Source organism: Rattus rattus, chromosome 4 (assembly GCF_011064425.1).
Source record: "Rattus rattus isolate New Zealand chromosome 4, Rrattus_CSIRO_v1, whole genome shotgun sequence".
NCBI lineage: Eukaryota > Metazoa > Chordata > Mammalia > Rodentia > Muridae > Rattus > Rattus rattus.
Genome location: NC_046157.1, coordinates 115,064,314 through 115,092,106, shown reverse-complemented (window position 1 = coordinate 115,092,106; position 27,793 = coordinate 115,064,314). Strand labels below are relative to the sequence as shown.

At 47.8% G+C, this 27,793-nt stretch overlaps 1 protein-coding gene across 2 annotated transcripts; it reads left to right on the top strand.

Annotated features, from left to right (window-relative positions):
• On the top strand, window positions 1-27,316 carry Chst10 (carbohydrate sulfotransferase 10). 2 transcript variants are annotated; one of them, XM_032900977.1, is made up of 6 exons: window positions 1-635; window positions 10,313-10,444; window positions 18,282-18,373; window positions 20,258-20,492; window positions 23,918-24,023; window positions 25,466-27,316. In XM_032900977.1, the coding sequence occupies exons 1-6, from the start codon at window positions 614-616 to the stop codon at window positions 26,001-26,003; spliced, it is 1,125 nt and encodes a 374-aa protein (XP_032756868.1). In that variant the 5' UTR covers window positions 1-613; the 3' UTR covers window positions 26,004-27,316. The 2 variants fall into 2 exon arrangements, with proteins under 2 accessions (XP_032756868.1, XP_032756869.1); XM_032900978.1 differs by lacking the exon at window positions 1-635 and adding an exon at window positions 2,009-2,064.
• Window positions 27,317-27,793: the final 477 nt, after the last annotated feature.

Sequence of the window (27,793 nt, the reverse complement as noted above, 5' to 3'; positions counted from 1 at the left end):
TCTGTGGTTTCTCTAATCCTGTGAGGTTGACGATTATCCCATTATTATTTATCAAATGACTTTTGTCTAGAATCTGCCAGGGGCTAAAGCTTGACAGAACCCAGAGTAAATCTGTCATTGGAATAACTCATGGTGCTGTATAAAAAGTATTTACCCAACATCTAGCAAATAAAACAGTGGGATTGGATTATCCTTGGTAAAAATATTTCATTAAGGACTTTAATTTTTATACCGAGTCATAGGGATGGCTCTTAAATGGCTGGCTCTTATGGCACATTTGAAATATATTCTTGCTTATCAAGAAGTACAGATGCTACCTGCTTTCTGTGAGGAACCTGTTATAGAAAATATACACTGGTATTCCAAGTAGAAACTAAGTTATATTAAGAAAACTGGTGGTTTTGTTACTTGGGTTTCGGTTTTGGTGTTTTGTTTATGAGATGGGGTTTATGTGGCCCATTCTGGCTTCAAGCTGTGCAGCTGAGGATGGTCTTGAATTCTCACTGTTATTTCAAATTATCCTACACAGTGACAGAGGAACCATAAACCTCATGAGGAGACAGTACACCATGGGAATGTGACACCTCCAAACCCTGGCCGCAGATGGTCCGTGATGGAAAATGTGAACCCGACAGGTATTTAAGATCACGGCTATCCGATATCTATAGTGCCTCCTTTCTCTCCTGTATAGACATCTTAGGGAACTTAAGCACCCAGTGATGGGTATGTATCTGCATGCTTAGAAATGGGTTCTGTAACTAACTATAATAGGAGCATGCATTGCAGCCAGCACTGGGTTAGTATCCGATTGTACAGGCTGTCAGCATTCTCCGTTACTCCAAGCTTCTGCCTCGGCCACTCACTGGACAGAGTTAGAGTGTTTTCCTCTGCTAACCAAGGACAACCCATCCTTCTAAGGCAGGGTTGGAAGGATGGCGCAGAGAAGACAAAGAAAAAAATCTGAACTGCGTGCACTGCGAATTTAAAAGCTCAGTGGCCTGTAATAGACCTGTCCGTGTAGACGCATTCATACACTGTTCTGTGCTTTAATAAGTTGTAGTTTGATAAATTTGTTGTTACATCACAATTCAAAATCAAAAAGTATGGCAGGGCTGATACTATCCCCTTGTACCAGCCTGGGGGTCTGGTTCTCTTCTCCCCAGCGTCCTTCCAAGCCTAGTAGCCCCTTGATATTACCAGGTTGTATGAGGTTTCCTCTGTGTCTGGAAGTGTTACAAACGTTCAACATTGTAACTGTGGAGCCTGAGGTTTGTGTGATGGGGTAAGGATCCGGCTTCCACAGCATCCACTGCCGGCAGCTTTGCTCTCTTACCAGGGACACTGCCCTCCTTGTAGCTTTCAGAATTCTAGACCCCAGACTTCCCATTCAATTCTTCCTTATTTGCTCCATTTCTCCTGTCACCATGTTTTGTTTTTAATCAAAATTGGCTTTCTAATAGCACAGTATACACTCAAAGATGCAGGTTCAGTCGTTTTTCTTTCCCAAGTGTTTAGATCGATTCATTGTAAATACGGAGCTGAAATCTGCATATAGTCTTGGTATGAAAGCTTGGGGATTAGCTCAGTGGTAGATCGCTTGCCTAGCAAGCACAAGGCCCTGGGTTCGGTCCTCAGCTCGGGAGGGGGGGAGGTGTTCAGGGTCAGGGCTGGCGGGTTGGATTGTTCTTTTCCGAGTTCGTAATCTGTGCATGCTTTTACTCTTATTTATTTCACACATACCCTGTGCATGCGTGTGTGCACTCGTGTGTGTGTGTGTGTGTGTGTGTGTGTGTGTGTGTGTGTCTGTGAGTGTGCGTGTTTACAAGTATGACTGTGGCAAGGCACAGCCTGTGGAGATCAAAGTACAACTTTTGGGAATCAGTTCTTTCCTTCCACCATGCCGATCTCAAGGTTTGAACTCAGGTCTTCAGCCAGGCCTGTCAATCACATTTACCCCTAAACCATCTCACTGCTCCAATTTGTGCATTTTTAAAGATCAGGGTCAAAGAGTTGAGAGTCTCCCAAACACTAAAGCAAAGAAGCTGCATTGAGCAGAAGCTACAGGTCAGCCCCTTACTGAGTGAAGTGCTAAATGTTTGTACCTGAAGTCCCCAGAGCCCTATCAGCATGTGAAAAGGAGCCATTTGGGTGATAAATGTATTCAAGTTGGTGTTTGCGGCAACACCGCTGAAAAGTAACTTTGTCTTTTAAACTAGTACTGAAAAACAAAGACAAACAAAAACAAAGACAAAGCACCTAGGTCATTCCCCACTTAATTAAATGCAAAACAATTTCCCCCTATCTCTGAGAATATAGTGAACCGTGGTAGAAAACAACAACAACAAAACCCAGAAATCTCATCTCAGTGGGAGAGCTGATTGGTCAGCTCCCATCCTATAGAACTAACAGGGGCTCCAGGATCTGGCCTTTTACTCTGTTATTGGGGTGCTGCCTGAGATAGTCTTCCGAGAGAATGGCCGAGCCTTGTTAGCCCTGTGGACTGCTTGCTCCCTGCAGACACCTGTCTGTCTCTGTGCTCTGCCCTGGAGTGGTGTTGCCAGCCACTCTGCATGCTTGCTCTAAGGCACTGAACTGCTCCCAGTGCCCGGGGTGTGGCCCAGAGATGGTGTCCCAGGCAAGTGGGCGTGGCTAGTGTTGGGAATGGTGGCTGGCTTCTCCCCCAAACCCAGCTCTCTAGAATGAATGCCTGCTACCTTTACCACCTTTCTTTCCCCTTGGCCCCAGCCTTCCCACCCTTACCCTTCTCCATCACAGATCTGTACAGATCTCTCACCTAGCGCATCAGCCTCTCCATTAGCATTCAGAACGTGTGAGGCTGTGTTCTGGAGGGCTCCGAATGTGCTCCTGAATGAGTGACTGGCTGAAGCCTGTGTACACAGAGGTGACGGGCTTGTGTGCCGCAGGACCTTTTTAAAGAGCCTTTTCTAAACCAGCTAAGCAGAAAGTGATGGATGGGATCTGACTGGATCTGACTGGATCACATGGTAGGAGGGCCTTTGTGCTTCTATAGTGGGGGATGTGGACAGCTGAGACGAATGGCTCTACAGGCGTCCCTTTCTTATAATGCAGGAGAGAGAAAGGTGCATCCAAAGGCAGTAGTACCTGCACTGGGGCTGTCAATGGTGAGGACAGACTTTCTGATGTGTGGTGCTGCCTCCCTTTTGTTTGAAAGAGAAAAGAGGTGAAGGCATCTTGTGGGCTCTACTGGCTTTTTTTTCTTTCCCCAGCTTTCTCCCTCCTTCCAGTCACTGGTTCTGTCTGTGGGTTTTCAGAGCCCATCCTCTGGCTTGTTGGCATCTTGACATATGTACCACTTCATGCCTGGAAGGAGGAAGGCTCTGAAGATGGATATGCCAGCTCCCGGAGGGCTGGGACTCTGTGTGCAGGAGCACACTCTGCCCAGAGCAGTGAGGCACACTGAACTCTGCCGCCAGCATTAGCTGCAAGTGGGCTAGTGGGGTGGGTCGTATTGGCTCCTTGACAGGAAGTTAATTATAGCAAATGTCAGGCCTTTTGAAGGCTGTTTATCACCTGGTTACAGGGACACACTCACTGGCCTTGAGTGGAACCCTGAAGGAAAGCTCCATTCTCTGTCCTGGTCCCCTTGTAGATGGGCATCGTGAGCCTGGACCTTAACAGCTCTGGTTGGTGGCCAGCCCTGGGGAGAAGATCTGTATTCAGGGACACAGTTCAGAGAATAGGGCATACTTAGAGAAGTGAGGCTGAAGGAATTGGGGGTACCTTTTTTAGTTTAGAAAACAGGGCACCTTGTGATAGGGTTTCTTTCCCTGTGGGCAGCAAATCTTAACTCTACAATGTCTACTCACCCGTAGATAGGAAAGTAAAAGAGTCTACTCAGGACAAGGATGGAAGATGCTCTTAGATTCTAATTAAACATTTCTTCAGCCATTTATCAAGAACACACTTAATGCAGAGCATCAGTGGACAGCCTCGAGATTTTACAGCTACTCCTGAAAATGGAGGGGGAGTAGCCATTACTCTGGAATTTGCCAAGAATTTGAATTTTAACAAGATCCCTGGGGGATTCACATGGACACAGAAGTTTGAGGAAAGCCTGTTGGGTAGAGGGCGGCTGGACCAGCGGGTCCCTGTCTCGGCTGCTCGTGAGAGGGTCGTGCAGAGCTTGGGAACCTGCTTTGGCAATTGACTTGCCCATCCCCAGTGCATTGCTGTTCGTTGAGATTGATGTAACGATTCTAACGTACAGCTACGACTGACAGCCACTGGCATCAACATTAGTTAGATGCTGCTATAACCAGAGAGGACATCACACCATGGTGAGCTAGGCACACCTTTCTCCAGGACCCATCAAAAGCCTTACATACTCTATACTGTGGGTCGGCTTACTAGCTCACCCACTGGTGTGACAGGGGTGGGGCCAGGCATGCACGCAAGTGTGCGCAAACATATTGAGCCCAGACAGAGGTCATTCCTTGACTTTTAATTAATCAATTTATTTAATAACTTATTTCATTTAATTTATGTGTATGTGCAAACCATTAGTATTCAGTGCCTGGGTCAGCCAGAAGAGGGAATCTCATGCCCCTGAAACTTGAGCTCGAAGCAGTTGTAAGTAAATAGATGTGCACACTGGGAACTAAACCTGGGTCCTCCACCAGAGCAGCAACTGCTGAGCCGTCTCTCCAGCCCCTACCTTGTTTTGGCTTTGCTTTTGCTTTCGTTTGAGACTGGATCTCACTGACCTGGAGCCCACTGAGGAAGTTGGGATGGCTAGCCGGCGTGCTCTGGGGCACTGTCCCTGTCTCCCTAGCACTGGGATTGCAAGCCTGCGTCTCCAGGCAAATCAGTGGAGGTGATGCCAAAGCAGGTTCCCAGCCCTTCTGTGTGGGTCCTGGAGCTCTGACTCTGGTCCCCATGCAGTAAGCACTTGGCTGACTGAGCTTCTCCCCAGCGCCTCACTCTGGTCTGTAGAGATAGAGGTGTGGACCGAGCACTCGGGCTGATGAGGATGCCCCCTCCTCCACAAACGGAAATGGGCCATTGTCAAATGGACATTCACCTTTTATATCTTTGAACTTTAAAACAAAATTTAAGATCAGACCTCCACCGCCACCCTTTTCTGTAGGCCTCTCTTCCATGTCGGGGGAAAAAAAAACGGGATCCCACACAACTGTTAGGGCCAGTGTTTGCTGAGTCGCACTGACTCTGCCTCAACTGCATCTTGATCCACGTGAGTCTTCCTTCCTCTTAAGTTAATCCCGTGTTCCCTGGCGTGGGACCCTCTCCCCAGGTCACAGCTTCCTGTACTTTCTTAGAGTACCATCTCTCTCCAAGATCATCATTTATCTGCTTCTTGTGGGTTTGTTAGACTTTGAGATTCTGTAAGGACACATGAGACGGTCCTATCTCTAACCCCATTTTTATCGGAAAGAACATATGTTTTCATGGTGAATTGGAGTATGATCTCTTTTTTAATTACTTTGTCCATTAAATGTACATGCACAAGCATATGTCCTTGCCAAAAAGATAAAGTCAAACACAGCTGTCACTTCAAAGGAAACGAGAAATAGTTGTTCTGGGGATGGGGAGGTGGCTTTGCAGTTCAGAGCACTGGCCGCTCTTCCAGAGGACTGGGGATCAATTCCCAGCACCCACATGGCAGCTCACAACTGTCTGCGACTCCAGTTCCGGGGGACTCTAACACCCTCACCTGCACACAGGTAAAACCCCACGTACATAAAAATAAATCATTAAAGTTTTAAGAGAAAAGAAATAGTTGTTCTAGGGATGAGTATGAATGACCATAGCCAGGAGACAAACGATTCAAGCACCACATTCTAGCTAACAACAGTTTGATCAAGGTTTATAGAACAAAGAAAGCCACACACCAAGACCATTTTCAGATACATCAACACCGTCTGTTCAGGCTGTGGCAAAGTAGGACAGTCTAGGCCTCCGATGCTATCTGGTGACATTTTTAGCCTTCCAGTTGGTGTTAGCGAGGGGTCTGATTATACGGTCACAAGCACGTGAGGTCCCACACAGAGCTGGGATGTACGTGAGTACTCAGCGTGCTGAAGATAGTCCAAGGTAATTTTCGTGGAGACCTGTGACAGTGCAGCTCTCTGTAGTCACTTATTTTATTGTCTTAAAAAGGTTTATTATTTCTCTGTGTGTGGGTGTGTCTGTGTGTTTATATGTGCATGTGCAGGTACCCTCAGAGCCCAGACTTGGGCGTTGGATCCCCTGGAGTTTGAGTTACAAGTGACTGGGTGCTGCCCAACGTGGGTGCTGGGAATCGAACTCGGGTCCTCCAGAAGAGCAGCCAGTGCTTTCCCAGCAGCTGAGCCGTCTCCGCAGGCCCTCATTTGAGTTCTAAATTAGAACTGTTAACATTGATGTGGTTGGTTTTGTTCTTTTTTTTTTTTTTTCTGGGAACTTTCCAGCTACCACCTCACTTCTAAGGGCCCTCTGTTATAAAGTGAACTGACGGAGGACCCGAGGGTGAGTGCTTTGAGAGAGGACTAGGCTGTAGTCACACTGATTGGCTCACATTGTACGCCCCTGAGGTCGAAGGCCCAGTTTATGTTTTAACCGTGTTACCTTGACTCGCAATGCTTTTCCTTGTGTCTCTGTTAAGCACTCTGTTTTCTCACTATAGACCATGAGGTAGGAAGCCAAATATTGTGTGTCTTCCCTCCCTGGTCTCACCTGCTGTTGTGTGCCTCTCCGGTGGCAGTCTCCCTTGCAAGCCTGGTTTCACTGCCTCCTCGCCCTATCCTGTCAGAGAGAAAACCCCCACCTGCCTCACCTGAGGTTTTGTGTCTGCTACGGTTAACGGACACGAGGAAGGAGGGGCTCCAACTGTGCTTGCAGCTCCCTGTTTCCTTTAAAGAAAACCCAAGTACTTTCAACAAAAACCATAGTGTAATGTTTGGGAAGGGCGTCTGTCATGTCATTCTCGGCAGTTTAGGCTCAGTTGCTCAGTTTTCTTTTAAGCAAATGAGAACTAAGGGAGAAAACTATGTATTTGCTAAATGTTCTGGTGCACATCGACTTGGCCAGGTCATCACACTTTCCTGGCTAGAAGACTTCCATTTCTGAAACGGTACTTAGGGAAAGAAAGAAACCGTGGCCAATACTAGTGAAGTAGAAAGAATTAGCCAGCAGCTAAAAGCATCAGGTACGTCTGAATAGGTGGCATTCTTTGACATTTTTATTTGTCTTTTCTTTTCTTTTTTTTTTTTTTTTTTTTTTTTTTTTTTAGTGTGAGAAGGCTATGCACTACGGGGAAAAAAAAACTTTTAAAACACAAATATGTCTAAAGTAAAAGTAACTCTCCCTCCACCGTCTCAGGGTGTTATTCGGTGTTATGGGTGTGCATAGCATGTAGCCACCTTTTCTCGTGTAGTATGCATGCATGTTGTTTTTATTAACCGACAGGATCAGCGCCAGTCCTGTAACTCCCTTTTCTACGTACTGATGCTATATGTCCACACGGCCTCTGTCCAGTAGGCTTGCCACATGGCATAGCGTTCTCTTCAAAATTTGAAGTTTCTGGATTCCCGAATGATTCTAAATTTCATTTTGTTCTTATTTATGTGTACGTCTGGGTCCAAGTGGGCATGTGCAGGTGGGTGCAGGTATTGATGGAGGCTGGGAGAGGACATTGGTAGGATCTCCTGGAGCTGGGGTTGCGAGGTGATTGCGAGCTTCCAGGCACACGTGCTGGGAACCAAACTCGGGGTTTTTGGAAGAACAGTAAAAGCTCTTGACCGCTGAGCCGTCTCCCCAAATCAGTAGCGTGTTGTAAATTCATGGTGACTCGAGTACGTGCACACGCTGTGACTTAGAAAGTATAATCTGACTCCACGTCATGCTGAAGTTCTAAGAGCTGTGAGTGTTCTGGTGTCAGTTATTGGGCATCACACTGGCAGCCTCTCTCCTGTGGACGCTGAAGTCCCGTGTCTTCAAGGTGGCATGGTGCTTTAGATGGACGCAGACATTGGCAAGCTGCTCGGGAGGTCTCCGTGCATGAGGTGCCGCTCGAGTTGCTGGTGTGTTAATTGGTAGGCGTGAGGCGATACACAGGGAGGGGGGAGGGGCAGCAGGCAGCGCCTAGCCGAAGACAGGCTGCCAAATGAGAGACCAATGTTGGGACATCAATGAGCTAATGATGAAGGAAGCTGGCCTTTCCTCTACTCATGCTGTCGGGAGCAGACCTTGAACATCAATTGCAAAGAGCCCATGGCAAGACATGAGGTCACGGACCAGGAGCCGTCTAACCTGGGCATCTGTTCTTGAGACACCGGTAAGAGCTTGGCTCTGATGTTCCTCTCAGAGGACCAGTTTGAAGAGGGGTGAGCATTTGTGCCCATACACTTCCTAAGCCTTCATGCCCCAGAGGAGCCCCCTTGTGGCTTAAGGAGGGCAGTAGGTGAGCTGTGAAGTGGGCAGGAGGGATCTGTGGCCACAGCTCCCCCAAGGCCCTGGGCACAGGCCATGTCTGGCTGTGCCGAGCCTTCTCTTGGTGTAGAGAAGGAACTGCGGTCTTTCTCCATACAGCAGGGCCTCAGGGAAAGCCTTGGGCCGATCCAGCCCTCAACACTAGTCCTTTGCTGACCCATTTACTCATTTACCGGTGATCCTGGGTAGATGAAGGCTTCGTGCAGAGGTGGGGTATGGAGATTGATCAGGAAAGCTAGTGGGAGAGCCAGCCTGGAGTCAGGCACAGGCTGGGCTTAGAGGGAAGTCTAGGATCCCACTTTGCACCGAGCCACCCCAGTGAGGAGGGGAGAGAGAAAGAGACTTTCAGAAGACTGGGTGGCCTCAGGCAGTCGAGGGATTTGGCTTGTATTCTAACAGTTGAACTGCAGACAGTCAGTTATGTCTACATTCCAGAACCAGAAGAGGCAAATGGCTCTCTTTTTTTTTGCTTTAGGTATGTCCCATGCAACATTTAGGACGTGTCTAGAATTTATATGTTGTTTCCTAGAAACTTTATACGGTGTGTTACATTTTTATGTGTTTACTCTGGCGACCTTGCCTGGGGATGTGCCAGGAGCACTAGGCCCAATATACAAGCACAGAAAAATAGAGAGACTGTGTGTGTGTGTGTGTGTGTGTGTTTGAGTAGATCCTGTGGGTGCATTTGTTTATGTGAGATTTAAACTTAACTGGTCTCCTATACTTCTGCATAATTTGGCACCCATGCTTGGAGACCCCAGGAATCAGGCTGGGCATCACTCCTGGGTTGCCTGAGTGTGCCCATAAGGTACCCTAGAAAGGCACAAATGGCGTGGGAGGTGGCAAGCCCTGTGGTCTAGCTGTCTTCAAAGAGGGTGTCAGAGGACCACTCGCAGGTATTGTGGAGGGACCTGGGCTGCAGATGCCTGGTCCCAGCGAAGCTCTTGAATACAGCATCTGGAAAGAAGGAGGGTTATTATTTTGTGGGTCTTGGCTGGCCTGTAACTAGGCAGGGATGGGAAGCTCCCGCTAAAATCACCCACAGTTAGCAGCAGCAAGCGGGAGACCTGTTCTCTTGCCTATATTGATGGCCGACCACAGTCAGCTGGGAGAAAACAGCCCAGTTTGGTCCCTTACCATGGCCTCATCTTGCTTCAAGAAGTGCCACGTGACTGAAACATGCTTGGTTGTCTGTCTGTCTGCCCCCCCCCAATCTTGTGCTGAGGATTGGCAGTGGCTCCCTGGTCCCTTGTATGTCCTTACACATAAGAAAGTGAGGACCAACAGATGTGCCACACCTCACTCCCAGTGATAATATGACACCCCCACCCCACCTCCACCCTCACTGGTCCTTGAAGTCGAATGGGCTACAGAAGCACGGGTGTTATTTTTCTTAGATTCTCTGTGTGTGGATACACCCAGTCCACCAGACAGCATCCCCTCCTTGCATCAGCATGCTGTCTGGATGCAGGAATTGCCCTCTACCCCTTGGCTGGTCTGCTGGTTCCTTGTCAGCCTTTCCATGAGTTTCTTGTGGCCTTGACCTGGGAGACAGGACTCAGGAGGCAGATCTACCACAGCAAAGTCTCTGGGATTCCGGGATGAAATTTGTTCCTTGTTATTCCCCTCTACTAGGTGTTGGGAGTTGATTTAATTGTGAGATGGGCCTTTCGGAAATATTCATTAAATCCGAAATGTTAAATTAACTGTCAAGTTCAAATACCCACTGTAGCAAATTAGAAGCGTTCACATTGATATTGGGCCTTTTAATTGAAGCTGCCTGTGTCGTAGTACCACATTTTATTGCTCGAAACGGCAGAGGCATCTCCCTTGTGTCTTCCAGGAAGGATCATCGAATGGCCCCTGTTTGACAACATGCACCACCAGTGGCTCCTGCTGGCTGCATGCTTTTGGGTGATTTTCATGTTCATGGTGGCCAGCAAGTTCATCACGTTGACCTTCAAAGACCCGGATGGTAGGTATGCTTCGTGGCAGAATGGATTTATGGCTAACGGAGTCCTTCCCTCAACACTGTCCCCAGGCTCCAAGCATTGATTGGCCAGAGAAGCAGTTCCTCAGGAGGCTGGAGCACAGAGCCTTGTGCATCCATCCATGGTTCACGGCTCATTAGAGGCGTCTCTAGCAGCCCTGTTCCCCACTTCTAGTGGCTGTAGCAGCCTACGTAGTAGTTTGAGGCGTTGGCTATTGGCTCCTTTATCCCCAAGAACTCCTGGTGTGTTCCTAGCTATTCTAAGGGCCTCTGATCCCCACACCCCCTTCTCCATCTCTTCTACTCCACTCTACTTGCAGAGAAACAGAACCGGAAGCAGAAATGCAGGGGGAATAGGGAAGCCCGGTGTTAGCCCAGGCGGTGGTCCTCAGCATGGTTTGCCCTAAAGGATGACTACAGACACTTAACACAGGGCACCACTTGGCCGCCATTACAAATTTCATCATCTTCTTGAAGTCCTTGTGAGACAGCTGATGGGATCGGCACAGCCTGGTGAAGGGGTGTCACACTTACTGTATTGGACGTCCAGGGCCATCACAGGGTGTTTGGAGCCAGGGGCTCCATCGGAAGATTGGGTTTCAGATCTCAGTGTCACAATCGGAGGAGGCTTGAGCAGTTCCAGCACAGTCAGTATTGGTGACCTCTTACGAGGACCAGAGTCACCTGCGGGCTTTGTAATCCTCTGCTGAGGACAGATGAAAATCATCTTTCTGAGATGGGCACTGGCCCCAAATGTGGAACAGCTGAAAAGCTGAGAGAACACTGCTGAGAACAGCATGTGACTTCCGAACCCTGACCTTATCTCCTGGTGAGGAAGGGTGAGCCACGTGATGAAGTTGCTTGAAGTTTGGTTTGTTTTAAGAACCAGGACAGCGTGTGCTACACATCAGTGAGACGTCTGTCAGTCAGAATTTGATAGTTGAAGCCTGGTGACACACACCTTCTACCTTAGCTTCTCTGGAAACTCATGCTGGGGATTGACTGAGCCTCTGAGAATGGCTAGACCACAAGTGAGGCTCAGTGTCAAAAGAGCAGACAGACAGACAGACAGACAGACAGACAGACACACACACACACACACACACACACACACACACACACCCCAAAGGGAAAATAAGAATTAAAAACACACCCTTGTATTTTTATTGAATATTTTTTATGTACATTTCAAATGTTATCCCCTTCCCCGGTTTCTCCTCCAGAAAACTGCTGTCTTCCTCTGCTTCTATGAGGGTGATCCCATACCTACCCACCCTGACATTCCCCTATACTAGGGCATCCAGCCTTCTCGGGAACAAGGGCCTCTCCTCCCATTGATGCCCGACAAGACCATCCTCTGCTACATATGCTGTTGGAACCATAGGTCCCTGTGTACCCTTGGAGTAGTGGTTTAGTCCCTGGGAGCTCTGGTTGGTTGGCATTGTTGTTCTTATGGGATTGCAAACCCCTTCAGCTCCTTCAGTCCTTTCTCTAACTCCCCCACTGGGGACCCCGTTCTCAGTTCATTGTTCGTCTGTGAGCATTGCCTCTGTATTGGTCAGGCTCTGGCAGAGCCTCTCAGGAGACAGCTATATCAGGCTCCTGTCAGTAAGCACTTCTTGGCATCCATAATATTGTCTGGGTTTGGTATCTATATATGGGATGGATTACATGGGTCAGTCTCTGGATGGCTTTTCCTTCAGTCTCTGCTCCACGCTTTGTCTCCATATTTCTTCCTGTGAGTATTTTTGTTCCCCTGAAGCATGCACATTTTGGTCTTCCTTCTTCTTGAGCTTCCTGTGGTCTGTGAATTGTATCTTGGGAAATCCAAGCTTTTGCACTATTAATATCCACTTATCAGTAAGTGCAAACCATATGTGTTCTTTTGTGATTGCGTTACCTCACTCAGGATGATATTTTCTAGTTCTACCCATTTGCCTATGAATTTCATGAAGTCATTGTTTTTGATAGCTGAGTAGTACTCCATTGTGTAAATGTACCACATTTTCTGTATCCATCCCTCTGTTGAGGGATATCTGGGTTCTTTCCAGCTTCTGGCTATTATAAATAAGGCTGCTATGAACATAGTGGATCATGTATCCTTGTTATACATTGGAGCATCTTTTGGGTATATGCCCAGGACGGGAATAGCTGGGTCTTCAGATAATGCAATGTCCGATTTTCTGAGGAACCTCCAGACTGATTTCCAGAGTGGCTGTACCAGTCTGCAATCCCACCAGCAATGGAGGAGTGTTCCTCTTTCTCCACATCCTCGCCAGCATCTACTGTCACCTGAGTTTTTTTATCTTAGCCACTCTGACTGGTATGAGGTGGAATCTCAGGGTCATTTTGATTTGCATTTTCCTGATGACTAAGGTGTTGAACATTTCTTTAGGTGCTTCTTGGCCATTCAGTATTCCTCAGTTGAGAATTCTTTGTTTAGTTCTGTACCCTATTTTAAAATAGGATTATTTGATTCTCTGGAGGCTAACTTCTTTAGTTCTTTGTCTATATTGGATATTAGCCCTCTATCAGACATAAAGATCTTTTCCCAATCTGTTGGTTGCCATTTTGTCCTAATGACAGTGTCCTTTGCCTTACAGAAACTTTGCACTTTTTATGGGGTCCCATTTGTCAATTCTTGATCTTAGAGCAGAAGCTACTGGTGTTCTGTTCAGGAAATTCTCCCAGTGCCCATGTGTTCGTGATTCTTCCCACTTTTTCTGCTATTAGTTTGAGTGTATCTGCTTTTATGTGGTGGTCCTTGATCCACTTGGACTTGAGCTTTGTACAGAGTCATAAGAATGGTTCAATTTGCATTCTTCTACATGCTGACCTCCAGTCCAACCAACACCATTTGTTGAAAATGCTGTCTTTTTTCCATTGGATGGTTTTAGTTCCTTTGTCAAAGATCAAGTGACAATAGGTATGTGGGTTCATTTCTAGGTCTTCAGTTCTATTCCATTGATCTACCTGCCTGTCTCTGTACTAATACCATACAGTTTTCTATCACAATTGTTCTGTGATATAGCTTGAAGTCAGGGATGGTGATTCCCCTGAGAAGTTCTTTTAGTGTTGAGAATAAATTTTGCCATCCTGGGTTTTTTGTTATTCTAAAAAAATTTGCAAATTGATCTTTCTAATTCTATGAAGAATTGAGTTGGAATTTTGATGAGGATTGCATTGAATCTGTAGATTGCTTTTGGCAAGATGGCCATTTTACTGGGAGGTCTTTCCATCTTCTGAGATCTTCTATTTCTTTCTTCAGAGACTTGACGTTCTCATCATTACAGATCTTGCTTGATTAGCATCACACGGAGGTATTTTCTATTATTTGTGATTATTGTGAAGGGTGTCAGTTCCCTAATTTCTTTCTCAGCCTGTTTTATCTTTTGAATAGAAGAAGGCTACTGATTAGTTTGAGTTAATTTTATATCCAGCCACTTTGTTGAAGTTGTTTATAAGGTTAGGAGTTCTCTGGTAGAATTTTTGGGGTCACTTAAGTATATTATCATATCTGCAAAAAGTGCAGATTGACTTCTTCTTTTCCAATTTGTATCCCTTTGACCTCTCTGACTAGGACTTCAAGTACTGTATTGAATAGATAGGTAGAGATTGTGCAGCCTTGTCTAGTCCCTGATTTTAGTGGGATTGCTTCACGTTTCTTTCCATTTAGTTTGATGTTGGCTACTTGTTTGCTGTATATTGCTTTTACTATGTTTAGGTATGGGCCTTGGATTACTGATCTTTCCATGACTTTTATCAAGAGGGGACACTGAATTTTGTCAAATGCTTTCTCATCATCTAATGAGATGATCATATGGTTTCTTTCTTTGAATACACCCTTGCATTTTAATATTCTCTGATAGGAGCTTTTAAGGAGTACCTTCCCAGTGGGCTCTGGTAAAGGCAGTGCCATGGCTATGGCCGTGGCCATGGCGGTATTTATGCTAGCTGCTCTCAGGAATGGCAAAACTTAAGAGACATTAGAGGTGAAAAGCCAAGAAGAAAACTGACAACCTTTCCTTAGAAGTCAGAGGACAACTTGTAGGAGGTGGTTTCACTTCTTCCACAGTATGAGTCCCATCTTGGGCTCAGTTTTAAGATTGGCAGCAGGCACCTTTACCCACCAAGCCACCTTGCTGGCCTGGCCTTCAATGTTTTCACTGAGGCAAAACTCTTTAACTCAGCTCACCAAACAGCTCTACCTTAAGGTTAATGATAGGAGGCAGTTCCTCTATGTGCTGACATTTGGGGTAGCCCAGGGTGCTCCTGGGCACCCTCAGAGCCAAGAGCTCTGTTAGCCTCTGTTTACCCAACATGAAGTTCAGTGAAGGGTGCTGTCACCTCAGAGCTTGCTACTTTTGCTGCTCAGCAGTAAAGCCACACTGATACATTTGTGCAACAACCTATCCTTAGCAAATTTCTTTTTCTATTGAACAAGAATCTGGCATCAATAACCAGATTGTATCAAAAAAATAATCCAACCCAGTGATAGATATTTAGTGTCGGTGATTTGTCAAGATTTGAAATACGAACCAACCCTTGAGCGGGTCTTGGATACTTGGATACGTTTGTTTTCTTTATCTGTTGGACTTTCTATTTCAGCCAGTCCTTGGGCTGATGGAAGCCCCTCAGGTTGCTTCTAAGTGGCAGACGGGCAGAAAGCATGACTTTGATTATCTCCACACTCTGCCTGTAGCATGGGCTTGTGGCTGAGCTGCTAGCCAGGGTGCAGCGTCACTAAATAGCATGCCAGGCAGTGAGGAGATGACTGTGACAACTTTTAGAAAGGCAAAGCAAACAATTGTAGGTACAAACCCATAAACAGCCATCGTTGTGACTGTTAACAGACCTCAGTTAGACATGAAGATGCCCAGCCATGCCTCAGCCTCTCAGCCTTCCACCCTGAAGCCAGAGACTTACTTCTGAGAGGCAGAGAGGTGGGAGGGACTGGCATCTGACCACAGCAGGGGTGCTGGCAGCTGCTGAAGAGAACCCCCCACCAGCTAAGCTTCAGAAAGCCAAACTAGGCCATGCTGTGTTTCCCCTTTGTCTGTAGTTAGATAGGGTTGGGTTAGCTGGGAAGAGATCTGTGGAGCTTAAAATTGTGAAAATGTTCACACCAGGGTAGTGACTTCCCAGTGCCCCAAACATGGGAATTACGTTGCCTTCTATAAGTCACTGGCAAGTCGGTTATTCAGCATACAGAGCACATTTCCCTATGCACAGAACAAGGGAACACAGGTTCCACAGAGCCATTTAGCGTGTCAGCGTCCAAAGGTGACAGGTTGAGTCAGTGGAGATTGGACCAGTCAGCTTAGGGGTCAGGGCCACTGCAGGGAGCCAGGAGCCCTGTTTGGGTGGCTACTTGCCTTCTTCCACCAAGCATCACACACTTTACCCTTTGGCAGGCTCAGAACAGCTTGCGCTTGTAACTCCAAGCAGGTTTGTCCTTTCACTCAAAAGTTGGCTGTGGGGTTTCTGAGGCTGTGCAGCAGGGATTGTAGGAGAGCCCAGTAACTGAGGTGTGGAGCAGAGAGGCACAGTAGGGAGCTTTCTAACACACTGTGCAGGCAAAAACCAAACCGGAGGCAGCTGTTCGCTAGCATGACTGGCTGAGTTGGGAAGGTATTGCAGTTAATAGCATAGCCACTCTTCCAGAGGATCCAGGTTCAATTCCCAACACCAATACTGCCTCAGCTCACCATTTCTTCACACCATTTCTTCCAGCCTTTGGGTACCAGGCACAGATGTGGTACGGATACATGTGTAGGCAAAACATCCATCCATACAAAGTAAAATCAAATAAAGACAAAAATAATAAAATAAATTTCAAAAAATAGCTAGACTGGCGTGGCCTGGGGCTAGAGTAAGGCAGGCACCATATAGGTGTTCCCCAAGAGGGGGAAGTTTTTATTAAATTAAAGAACACTTTTATATATTTTATGTGCTTTTATTGTATATTTGTGCTTCTGTGGGACTTTGAATTTTTTTTAAGTGCATGTTTGTTTTCAGAAAGTGATAGATTCTGTCCAGGTTGAACCTGAATAGTTCCTACAAGATCTTTTCAAGATTTGCTTGACTGAGTGGGTTGTAAACTGCCCCCTGGTCTGACTTACAGTCCACATGATGTCTGTTGTGAACATGGAAATTCTAACCTGACTGCTGGAGTTCTGTTTTTGTCTTTTTGTTTGTAAATTAATTTTTCTGTCTGGAGATCACTGAGGAGTGACATGCAGTTGTAGGAAATACCACAGAGGGGCTGGAGGGCTGTCTCAGTGTGTCCGCTATAGGTCCCAGATTTAATTCCCAGCATCCTCATTGGCAACCCACAAGCATCTATAACTCCAGTTTCCAGGGCACGAGATGCCCTCTTCTGATCCTTGGCACCAGGAACACACATGGTACACAAACACTCGTTTAAGCAGAAAAATCATACCTATAGTTGAGAGAGAGAGAGAGAGAGAGATATCAGAGGTCTGGGAAATCCTGTGTTCTGTTTACCCTCTGGCCCACATGATGACTGCACACAGACCTGACTACAGTGTCACAGTTGGGACATGGCCCAGGCACAGAACAACCTCTGTCACTGTGAGGATTCATCATATCACCCTTGGTGACTGTTGTCTTTTGGTACTGGTTTAGATTTTTTTTGCAATCTAAATTCAGGTCTACAAACTGACATTCCTCCTGCCTCGGCCTCTGAAGTGCAGGAATTGTAGCAGTATATGTGCCTGTGTTGTCCTTTCTAGTGTATCCAAGCCCCCTCCTTAGCCTCAGCTCCCAAGCCTCTATACAATTGTGTCATTTCAGGAACATCTTGTAGCGGGGACCTGCTTGACTTTTCTGACTCAGTTGAGCGTTCACCCAACATGGTTGAAGTGTTAGCTGGGACTCTTGGGTTTCCACTGCTCAGTTGTGTCTTGCTGTATTGGTGTAGCTGTTTGTTAACCGTGCACCCATTGAGGGTTGTATGGGCTCTTCCCAGGTTGAGGTTGCTACACATGAAGCTGCTATGAACATTTGCATATGGATTTTTGTTTCCACATAACTAAATGTTAATTTGTCTGGATTAAATGCATCGAAACACAATTGCTAGGTCTTGTTACCATATTGGTTTTTTTTTTCCTTTCAAGAAAATTACCAGACCCCTTTCCACCTATCGCACTGCAACAGTGTATACATGAGCAGGCTCCTCCACATACCAGCTTTCCCGTCCCTGTTCTTTCTCACACATTCTGATGGGTCTCCACTACTTCTTCCTGTGACTTTGATTTGTTTGCCTTGTGGCCAGTGTTGGTGATCATCTTCAGCGAGCCGTCTCTGCATGTCTCGCTCCTATGTGCATTGGCTTGTTTGATTCTTAGGTGTCTCATCTGTTAACTTCCTTGAATCTTCTAGATACAAGCTGTGTGTCAAGCATGAGGCTTGGAAATGCTTTCTCCCAGTCCTCAGCTAATCTTTGCCTCCTCCTCAGACAGACCTTTGCAGAGCCCAGGTTTTAAGTTTGAATGAAATTCAGTTTTCTAAAGGCTTTTGTCCTGTTTGTTCTTCTTAAAGTTTCATGGCTTCGTATTTTACAGGTAAGACCCTGAATGGTTTTGAGTTCTTTTTCAAAGGTGTGAGTGAGGGTTAGGTGTTAGCTCATTCTGTCCATTGAGGTCCACTTGCTCCATTTCTCTTTCTCACATAGACTGACCTTCGAGTTGGGTAGCCTTTGCCAGAAGTCAGCAGGACATGGCTGGGTGGGGTAGCATTTTTTTTCCACCGATTAATGTGCCCTGCCCTCTGTGAGACCGTATGTGAATCTATCCTCCAGGGTATAGTGCCAAACAGGAGTTTGTGTTCCTGACGGCCATGCCAGAAGCAGAGAAGCTAAGAGGAGAGAAGCATTTTTCTGAAGTCATGAAGGTGAGCACAAGGTCTGTCCTCCGACAGGGTTATATATTGCTTTCCTTCGGGAACACTGCACGTGGGAGTGGCTTCCCCAGTGGCTCTCCCAGGTTCCTGCCTGTGTCATTGCAGCTTCGTTTATGGTACAGGTTGAGAATTCCAAATCTGAAAATCCAATATATGAGAAGCAAACAATCAGAAATGGTTTGAGCACCAACATGGTGCTGCAGCAGAAATTTCCAACCTGCAAAGCTTTGTCACATGCACTGAATTATTTAAAATATTCTGTATGACTAGGGCTGTACAGTAGCCACAGCTACTGTCTAATGTGTGTGAGGCCCAGGTCTCAATCCCCAGTAATTGTATACAATTACCGTGCTATGTATATTAAACAAATGAATTTCAGGTTTGGACCTGAGTCCCTAAAATATCTCATTTTGTAAATGGGACGGCAAGGGTTATTCAAGTTGGAGTTCCTTTATTTTTTTGTTTCCGTTCTTTGCTTTAGCTTGGATTTAGTGAGTTCATGCTACATCCTGCATCACGGGTTCTCTGTAGGTGTCCATTGTGCAGAATCCCTTCCTGACAGATGAAGTCTGGGCTTCACCAGGGAATGGAGAGTGTTGAACAGGGTCAGGAAGAAACTGGGAGTGTGAAAAGAATTCTGACCCAGAGTGGAATTCTGGGGTCAGAGGAACATGGGACCAGATTCCAACTCTATGGCTTAGCAGCTGAATCCAGGGCAAGAGAGAAGCCCCCAGATGCCACGGCAGATAGCAGGCCCAGCCGTCAGCTTACATGGAGTCCTCGATGCGTGGATCTGACTCCATGTATTCCTCTGCAGGGCTGCTACACATAACTCTCCTTGTTCTCTGTCCAGGGAGAGGGGTACACTCAGGAATGTCCCTCCCCTTGACAATCCTCATGCTGGGTCTGGAAGGTACAGATCACACTTTGGCTAGAAAGGATGACGTGTCCACCGCTAATGGTGTTTGTCAGCTCTGGACTAGTCTGGGGCAAAGGGCAGGTGCTGCCTGGTTCACGGTATGAAAAATGGCAAGTTAGAACCCAGTAAGAGCAGAAGCATCATAGTCAGAGGCAAAGGCACTGTTGTGGTTTCTTAGCAAGATGTTCACGTAGGAAAGGCCAGGTCTGCAAAGCTCCTTGGAGATAACTCGGGGGAGTGGGGTGAGGAAGTCTTTAAATACATGAATAGAGAATACCACAAGGGTGGGTGAGCCATTGGCAAAGCAGTTCGAGGTGAGGGCCCCCATTGAAAAGACACTGCATCAGGGAAAATACATCTTACCCTATAGTGGCCGCTTGCAAATTCAAAATGCCTCTTAGAGAACACACACACACACACAGAGAGAGAGACAGAGACAGAGACAGAGACAGAGACAGAGACAGGAACACACTCTTTCCATGCTACACACTCGAGCCAGCTAAGGCTTTCTTGGGTATCCCCGTCAGACCTTGCTGTCACACACCCCTTCAAGACTCAGCAGCTATGGAATGAATGGTCCTGCTGGCCTTCAGAGTCATGGGAGATGGGCGAGAGCTTGGGTCCAGGACTGCTCCTGTCAGGGATGTTCTTCCCGTTGTGAAGTAAGCTCCTTACGCTGTCTCTTCACTCGGAACTCCAGCTAACTCATCTCTTCAGTTGATCAGATCAGCCTTCTAGGAGGTCCACAGGAACCAAGTGGACATCAGTTCTCCTGGGCACCTGTCCCCATCTGTCTTTTGAACTCAGCACGGCTGTGGAGGGGGAACTCTGTGAAATGGCAGGAGATGGTGTTTGTCCCAGTAGAGATGGGAGGAAAGCAAGAGAAGGGGACTTCGGGGGCTCCTCCTGCTTCATACCCATAATCCCCCTGTCTTCCCCATCCCTCTCACTTACAGCCAACTGGGAAGATGCTTTCAGAGAGCCGTCCTGATCAGCCCCCGGTTTATCTGGAGCGGCTGGAGCTCATCAGAAACACCTGCAAGGAGGAGGCTCTGCGGAACCTCTCCCACACCGAGGTCTCTAAGTTTGTCCTGGATCGAATCTTTGTCTGTGACAAGCACAAGATTCTTTTCTGTCAGACCCCCAAAGTGGGCAACACCCAGTGGAAGAAAGTGCTGATCGTCTTAAATGGTACGTGTGGCATGTGGGGGTGTCCCTCTGCGATGGGAGAGAGGGGTAGAGGCTGGCATCGGAGGACAGGGTGGTTTCTTCTGAAAAGATGCTCGACCTTCCTGAAGGTTCTCTGTGCTGTTTTCCACATTCCTGTTACGCTGTAAGAATTGGTGAGGTTAACTTGTTGGTTTTATTTTTACAGTGCAGGGCACAAAACCCAGGGCTGTGTGCATGCTAGGCAGGCTCTCTACCACTGAGCTCTGGTCCAGGGGTGGCTCTAACTGAGCTGTTTCAGTCAGAACCAAGGGCAGGATTTCCTGGGTTTTCACAGACATAGCTGGCCAGTCTCACTCAGCTTGCCCACCCTGTCAGTCCTTTTCTTTTCTGTGGTAATGCTGGGGTCTGTCTTGAGTACTGCAAGGCTCCCACATTCCATGTAGAACCCTCTAGTCAAAGCCTGGGAAGAGACTCTTGCCTCTTGGGCCTCAGGCAGCCTCACTTGTAGACTGAGTCTTTCTGGGCTGGCTGAGAGAGAGAAGCTACACCGTGTTTTCTGCTGTAGACAAAACATTAAGGTAGCTAGCTTCAGGGAAATCTGAGGTTTACCAGGGAATGAGTAAAATCGTAGAAGAAAATGAGTTCATATGCTGTGGTTCTGATTACCCGCTGCTCTGCTGAGACACCAGGTTTGTTTCCATCCCAATTAGTCTAAACTGGCCAAAAATGATCACAGGGTGTCTGTTGAAACTCAGCTCCAACTCACTGAATCCCAACGTGCAGAAGTGACACCCTGGGTACCGTGGGATGGGTTCTTGGGGTTCAGCATTGTGCCTACAGCTCCCAAGCCCTCTCCTGGCATTACTGGCCAGTGTTGGCTGCCATTTTCATGTTATCCAGGTCAGTCACCGGGCAAAAAGGACAAGGCCTCGCCTTCTGGATACATGACGTTAATGTGCCCCAGAACAGTATGCCAGTGTGCTGGATCTCTGAATGGGAGATCAAGGCTACAAGGTAAATAGAAAACAAAGAGAGCACAGAAAGGCTCACATACGGACCATGGCATTGGGAAGCATCATAACTCACTCACAAGGGCAGGATGAAGAATAGAAGAAGGCTACAGGAAATATGTGTGTCAACACACCCTACAGGCGTAGCTTCTCTCAACAGCTCTGGGACTCACAAGCAAACACACAGCAAACGTCCCGAGTGGGTCAGAGTCACTTAGCAGGTGCGTGTGCATTTGCAAAGTTTTCTAACCTGAAGACAAAGAGCCCTTCTTGACATTGACACCCCTCGAAATGGTCATCGAGAAGAAGAATTAAATTTACTATTAGGAAAGCTCCTCTTGTCATCCGACTCATTGCTTTGTCTAGCAGGAAAAGTCAGCTCCTTGGCTTGTAAAACCACGTGGACTCACGCAGTGCTGTCTCCTGAAACAGAAGAAGAGGAAAACAAACTAAAGCTAAAAGTGTAGCCGTGGCTGGCCAGGCCATGTAAAGCAGGGAGATCCTCGAGGCCGGCCTCCACTGACCTCTCAGCCCCCACTGTGCTTGGACAGTCAGCAGACCCAGGCACAGATCCAAGCCACTGGGTCTTCCATTCTCTCCTTGTATAAACTGATGGCATGGTGGCTCTTGGGGATGTTTAAGGGGAGGTTTTATTATGGATATGAGAGGGAAGAATCCAGAGCAGAGAGAGGAAATAGTAGACTGAATATGGCCAGTAGACTGGACCTGGCAATGGGAGAGGCAGGGGAAGAGTAAGGGTGGTGGTGGATAGGGGCAAAGAGAGGGAGGGAGCCAAAGAGAAGACAAGAGAGAGGGCATCTTGAAGGAATAGCAGAGTTATAAGGAGAATTGAGTGGCTGGGGTAGGGGGAGCAGAGAGTCTGTGAGCTGGGGACAGTTTAGGGTCAGGAGGAGACAAGAAGAACTATGATCCCAGCATAGACTCTGAAACATACGACAGGCTCTTGTACCACTTAGGGAGCCCGGAGGTAGTTTGTGCTTTGCTATGCTAACAGATCTTCCTAAAGCGCATCATGAATAGCCATTTGTCCCTCCTGCGTGCAATAAGGGAATGACTCCACAAGTTCCCGAGGAGGAGTGCTGGCTTTTTTTTTTTCTAACCACCAGAATTTGGAGAAATCGAGTCTCCTCAGGGTCTGACATCCCTCATCATGGTCAAGTGTGACAACCACAGCACATCACAGTGCTCTGGACCAGGGCTTAAGTGGTTGGAAGAGAAATGAATGAATGAATGAATGAATGAATGAGTGGAGACTGTGCCTCTTGCATGGGTGGCCCAAGAGAGCTTTCTCCTTGTGGGGACTCAATGCTTGACAGCACTGCATCAGGGTAAGGACAGACGTAACAGTTCATAGAAGCTGGCTAAGCCCTTCAGGGCCCCATCACCCTTTGTCTCCATCGGGAAAAGAAAAGTCTTCCCCTCCCCCATCCTCTACAGAACCCTGGTCCCACTGCCTCCTCAGACATGTCCTCCCTGGCTCTGATGCCAGCTAGGAGTTCTTCTCAAGTGTTGCGTGTAGCTTTTGCTACCCTGCCTAAGCTCCAGGAATGGATTGCAGTACTGGCCCCCACGTAGCTTCCCTAGAATCGACAGATAAAAAGACACATGTAGTTGTTCTGGTTCAACTTGCCTTTTAACGAGATCTAGGGGCTCTACTATCTTCCACTTGGAGAAGCGTGCCCTTATCAATATTCTTATTTCCACATCTCTCCCCCTGCCCTCTACTTTAGTTCCTTGGTTACATCTAGTCCCAGCTAAACACACCTGACCTCCCTCCTGTAGGAGCGGCCTGCATGGCCATTCTGCCCGAGATCTCAAATGACTGCAAGCATGGCGAACTCTTATCTCTCTCCTTGCGTGTCTCTGTTTGCCTCTGGGGACCCGGAAGTCCCGCCTATCACTCCTGCCCAGCAATTGGCCCATGGCTTCTTTATTGACAGATCAAAAGCCAATTGGAGAGCAGGACCTTAGCGTCAGAACTGCCCCTACAAATCTAGAGACTTTGTTATTTGCCACGTTGGCTGCCATGGAGAGGAGACCTTGGCAGTGCTGGGGGCATGGGTAGACTGTGCTCCATGTCACGTCCCTGCAGCATCTCCTGCCGTCTGAGAGAGCTGATAGAACAAGCAATGCTGACTTTAGGAAGACTTAGCCTCCTAGATACAGGGCTACTGTGGGCTCAGTATTCTGTTTCCTCCCCTTCCCCAACAGAACTTTCTTTCCTCCAGTCCGCTGAGGGATAAAAGAGTTGCTCTCCATTCTGTCACAGACCAGCAGGAGTTCAGGGGTGTGCCTGTGGACATTGGTTGTGGGCTTCTCATGTGTGTGTGGGGGGGGGCCTGGGATGTCACCGGTGGGCATCTCTAAGGGTCCATACTGCAGTAGCCCATGCACCGTCTCCTCTTGTCCCCCCAGGAGCATTTTCTTCTATTGAAGAGATCCCAGAAAACGTGGTTCATGACCATGAGAAAAATGGCCTTCCACGTCTCTCTTCTTTCAGCAAAATAGGAATTCAGAAGCGGTAAGAGCAACTTCTTCAGAGGAAAGGGGGGAGGGTGTTTTTCAGCAAAAACCCAGGCTTGGTCTGTGCTTGCTGTGTGATTCACAGGGCTCCAGGCTCAGTCTGTGCTTGCTGTGTGGTCCACAGGGCTCCAGGCTCAGTCTGTGCTTGCTGTGTAATCCACAGGACTCCAGGCTCAGTCTGTGCTTGCTGTGTGGTCCACAGGGCTCCAGGCTCGGTCTGTGCTTGCTGTGTGATCCTCACGGCTCCAGGGACCACAGGGTCAGCTCTTGTGTTGGCATGCAGCAGCCAATGTTGTCCTTAGTGTGCTGCTCACTGCAGATCTCAGCCTCCTGAGAACCTCAGCATTCCTTTCCCCACCTTGTCAAAAAGGCCCTTGAAGTGTGCATCAGACTATTGCCAGGAGTGGGTAGCACTTTGTGTTTTGGTTTTGTTAAGTTCTTATGGGTTCCTTACTAAATAGGATCATTTCTCCTTTATAAAGAAAGTGCTGCACACTTTACCAGGGTGCCACGCCCACTTCTGCATGTACTTCCCACTAGGGTAGTAGTGTGAGCAGGTCCCTCACAAGGAGACAAGCCCCTTTGACTATGGCAGTGTAGTCAGCAGCTAATGAGAGGCACAGCTCTTCCTTTTAGCCGTTAGGTAGCTTTTCAGAGCCAGACTGAGGGATACAAGAATACAAGAGCTGCCCCACAGTGTCAGGTCCAGCCTGGGCTTGGCCCTCCTGGCCTTGGGTAACTCAGTCTTCACAACTCTACAAACTTATGCCAGAAATTGTCCTGTGTGTGGACTGGGCTCTCAGGGAATCTTCATGGGGTTTCGTGAGACTCCATGAATTAAGACAGGCAGCTCATGGACAACAAACAGCTTCTGGCTTTCAGGTAAGCGCCCTGTGGGGTTAGCGTTACCACAGACGTGGTGATTTCACCGTTGTCCCCATCATGCCACCACATGCTCTTCAAGCCCGTGCCCCTACCGTGTTGCAGTTCGCCCTGGGCACTTTTCTATTGGAAGTATGCACCCTGGCTTTTACCCCTGAGAGTTTGGGATAGAATCTTTAAAGCTATGCCCATAAAGTAAGCCTCCAGCCTCAGTAAATACAGACTCACAGTTCCAGCCCAGGCGATTTCCTGCCCAGGAACCAAACTTGTAAAAGGTTTTGAAGTTTTGAATTAGCCAAGAAAAACAAACCTTAGGTTCAACAGTTTCACACCAACCTCGGAGTCTTCAAGCAGTCTAGTTTGCTAAGCCTCTGTTTCCTCACCTCGAGAATGGGTTGATAGCAACATTCAGCTCACGGCACTCAGAGTGCACTGCGTGTATGAGACACACTCCGATCCTCAGGGCCCAGCCTGGCGTTACTCCCTCTCCTGCCCTCTCGTCCATTACCTGCTGGACCATCTGTCTCATCTCTGACCTTTTTTTTTTTCCTTCCTCAGATTGAAAACATACTTCAAGTTTTTTATTGTGAGGGATCCCTTTGAAAGACTGATCTCTGCCTTTAAGGATAAGTTCGTTCACAATCCTCGATTTGAGCCTTGGTACAGGCACGAGATAGCCCCGGGCATTATTAGGAAATACCGGAAGAACCGGACAGAGACCCGGGGTATCCAGTTTGAAGATTTTGTGCGCTACCTGGGCGATCCAAACCGCAGGTGGTTAGACCTTCAGTTTGGGGACCATATCATCCACTGGGTGACCTACGTAAAACTCTGTGCACCCTGTGAGATAAAGTACAGTGTGATCGGACACCACGAGACCCTGGAGGCAGATGCCCCATACATCCTAAAAGAAGCTGGCATTGACCACCTGGTGTCGTACCCGACTATCCCTCCCGGCATCACCATGTACAACAGGACCAAGGTGGAGCAGTACTTCCTGGGCATCAGCAAACGAGACATCCGGCGTCTCTATGCACGTTTTGAAGGGGACTTCAAGCTCTTTGGGTATCAGAAACCAGATTTTTTGCTAAATTAAGGCATCAGACTCCTGAATATTGCTAGATCTGGGGATGGCTAGGTGGAGATGTGAGAACATGGGACCTCTGCCCTGTCCCATGGTTGTGCATGGATGATGTTGGGCACTGATTACCTGCTTCTTTCGGGTGACAAATGCTCTGATGACTCCCCGCCCCAGCCTGTGTCACCCCCACGAAAGGTTAGGAAAGACTGGACGTGTGCAGACAGGTAGACAGACCCAGAGGAGCGTGTTAGGAGCGTGCTTCCTTCAGCTGTCACATTGTCCTTGGTGCTGTGTCAGCTTGCCTGTAGTCGGGTGGTGCCACCCATGACCTGTGGACTGCACAGACCCAGCGCTTTCAAGAGAGATGGAGATACTGAACGGCTGCAAAGGTTACTGGGGCCCATGCAGAGTCGAATCTAAGCCAGAATGATACCTCTTCCTTCCATTTTGACACTAGCCACAGATCAGCCACTTCTTGAGCTTGAGGCCCTGTGACACTGGGTGGTGGTAATCACAGAACAATCTAGAAGCTCTGATCTTTCGGGAGCCAGGCTAGCTCTTTTTTCAGGACCTCTGACCCCACAAGTACCTGCTTAATTCTGCAGAAGAGATCCCTTCTGGAAAGTGAGGGTGTTATCAGAACATCTCTGAGGACTTAGAACTTGGCATGGGCAAGGAGGAACCAGCCGGTCCTGGGAACTCCGGGTGCACTGTTGTCTCTGACACCTGCTTTTGCCTTCGACGGCCCCAAGGGAGTGAGCAGCAGGGGCATTTCCACCTCTCTCCTGAACGTACCTCCCTGTCCTGAGAGGGGAGAGAAGACAAAGCATTTCCTGTGGACAGAGACGAGCTCGTGCTGACGTGCCGTGATGACGCACAGGCGTGCAGTGCCTGCATTGCAGAGTCCAGTGCTGTCTACAGAGTGTCAAGTCCGTTCACGTCGGCAGACGGGATCCTGCGGTCGTGAATCTAATAGTGCCACTGTCCTCGACTGAAAGACCCGCAAGTTGGATAATCAGATTCGTCAGCAATAAAATCCTGGGTGAGGCCGCCTCCGGTGATGTCGCCCCAGGTGACAAGTCACCTAACGTGGCACTGAGGCCAGCTCCAGCAAGAAAGCCACAGCAGCTGTCGCAGCTGCCAACCAGCAGCAAAGGGCTATTAAAGATGGCGGGACAGTTTCTCTGAGTGAGTCCCTGGCACACGCATCTGCCCGGGGTTGAGAGGAATTGTGCCAGTTTTTCCTAGAGGCGACAGCCCTACTCTCAAAAAGCCTTTCCTGAACTTGTAAATGTGAAAGTAAAATAAAGTTTAAAATGTGTGCCAAATCTGACCCATGATTCCCAAGGGAGGGGGCTCCAGGGCCACGGATAATGCCTGAAGCCAAGGGAGGGACCAGGGATGGGGCTATGGACTGGAAGGAGGCTCAGCCCTTCCTGGTGAACTGACATAACCACAAACATGATGCTGGGTTATTTGTTCCTGAAGTTTTAGCAAAGTTTTGAAAATCACTCCAGGCCTGAATTACTGATCAGCAGTCTCTTTCCTGTTTTTGACAGGCGACAGTGTCAATAATGTGTGTGTGTGTGTGTGTGTGTGTGTGTGTGTGTGTGTGTGTGTGTGTATGGAGTTAAGGCCTTCAAGTTAGTCTTGATTAAAGCAGCATTTTTCTCTCAGAAACAAAAATGTGTCTGGGTTTGTTCTGGGTTTTTTTGTTTGTTTGTTTGTTTAGTTGGTTGGATGCTTTGTTTTTGGTTTTGTCTTTCTTTACTCTTTCTGGCATTCTGGTCATTTTCCTAACAAAC

Excerpts from the sequence above, each read along its gene's own strand:
- Chst10 (XM_032900977.1), top strand. The coding sequence starts at position 614 with ATGGAAAATGTGAACCCGACAG. Across the intron at positions 636-10,312 it reads GGAAAATGTGAACCCGACAG|GAAGGATCATCGAATGGCCC; the intron begins GTATTTAAGATC and ends TGTGTCTTCCAG. Across the intron at positions 24,024-25,465 it reads AAAATAGGAATTCAGAAGCG|ATTGAAAACATACTTCAAGT; the intron begins GTAAGAGCAACT and ends TTCCTTCCTCAG.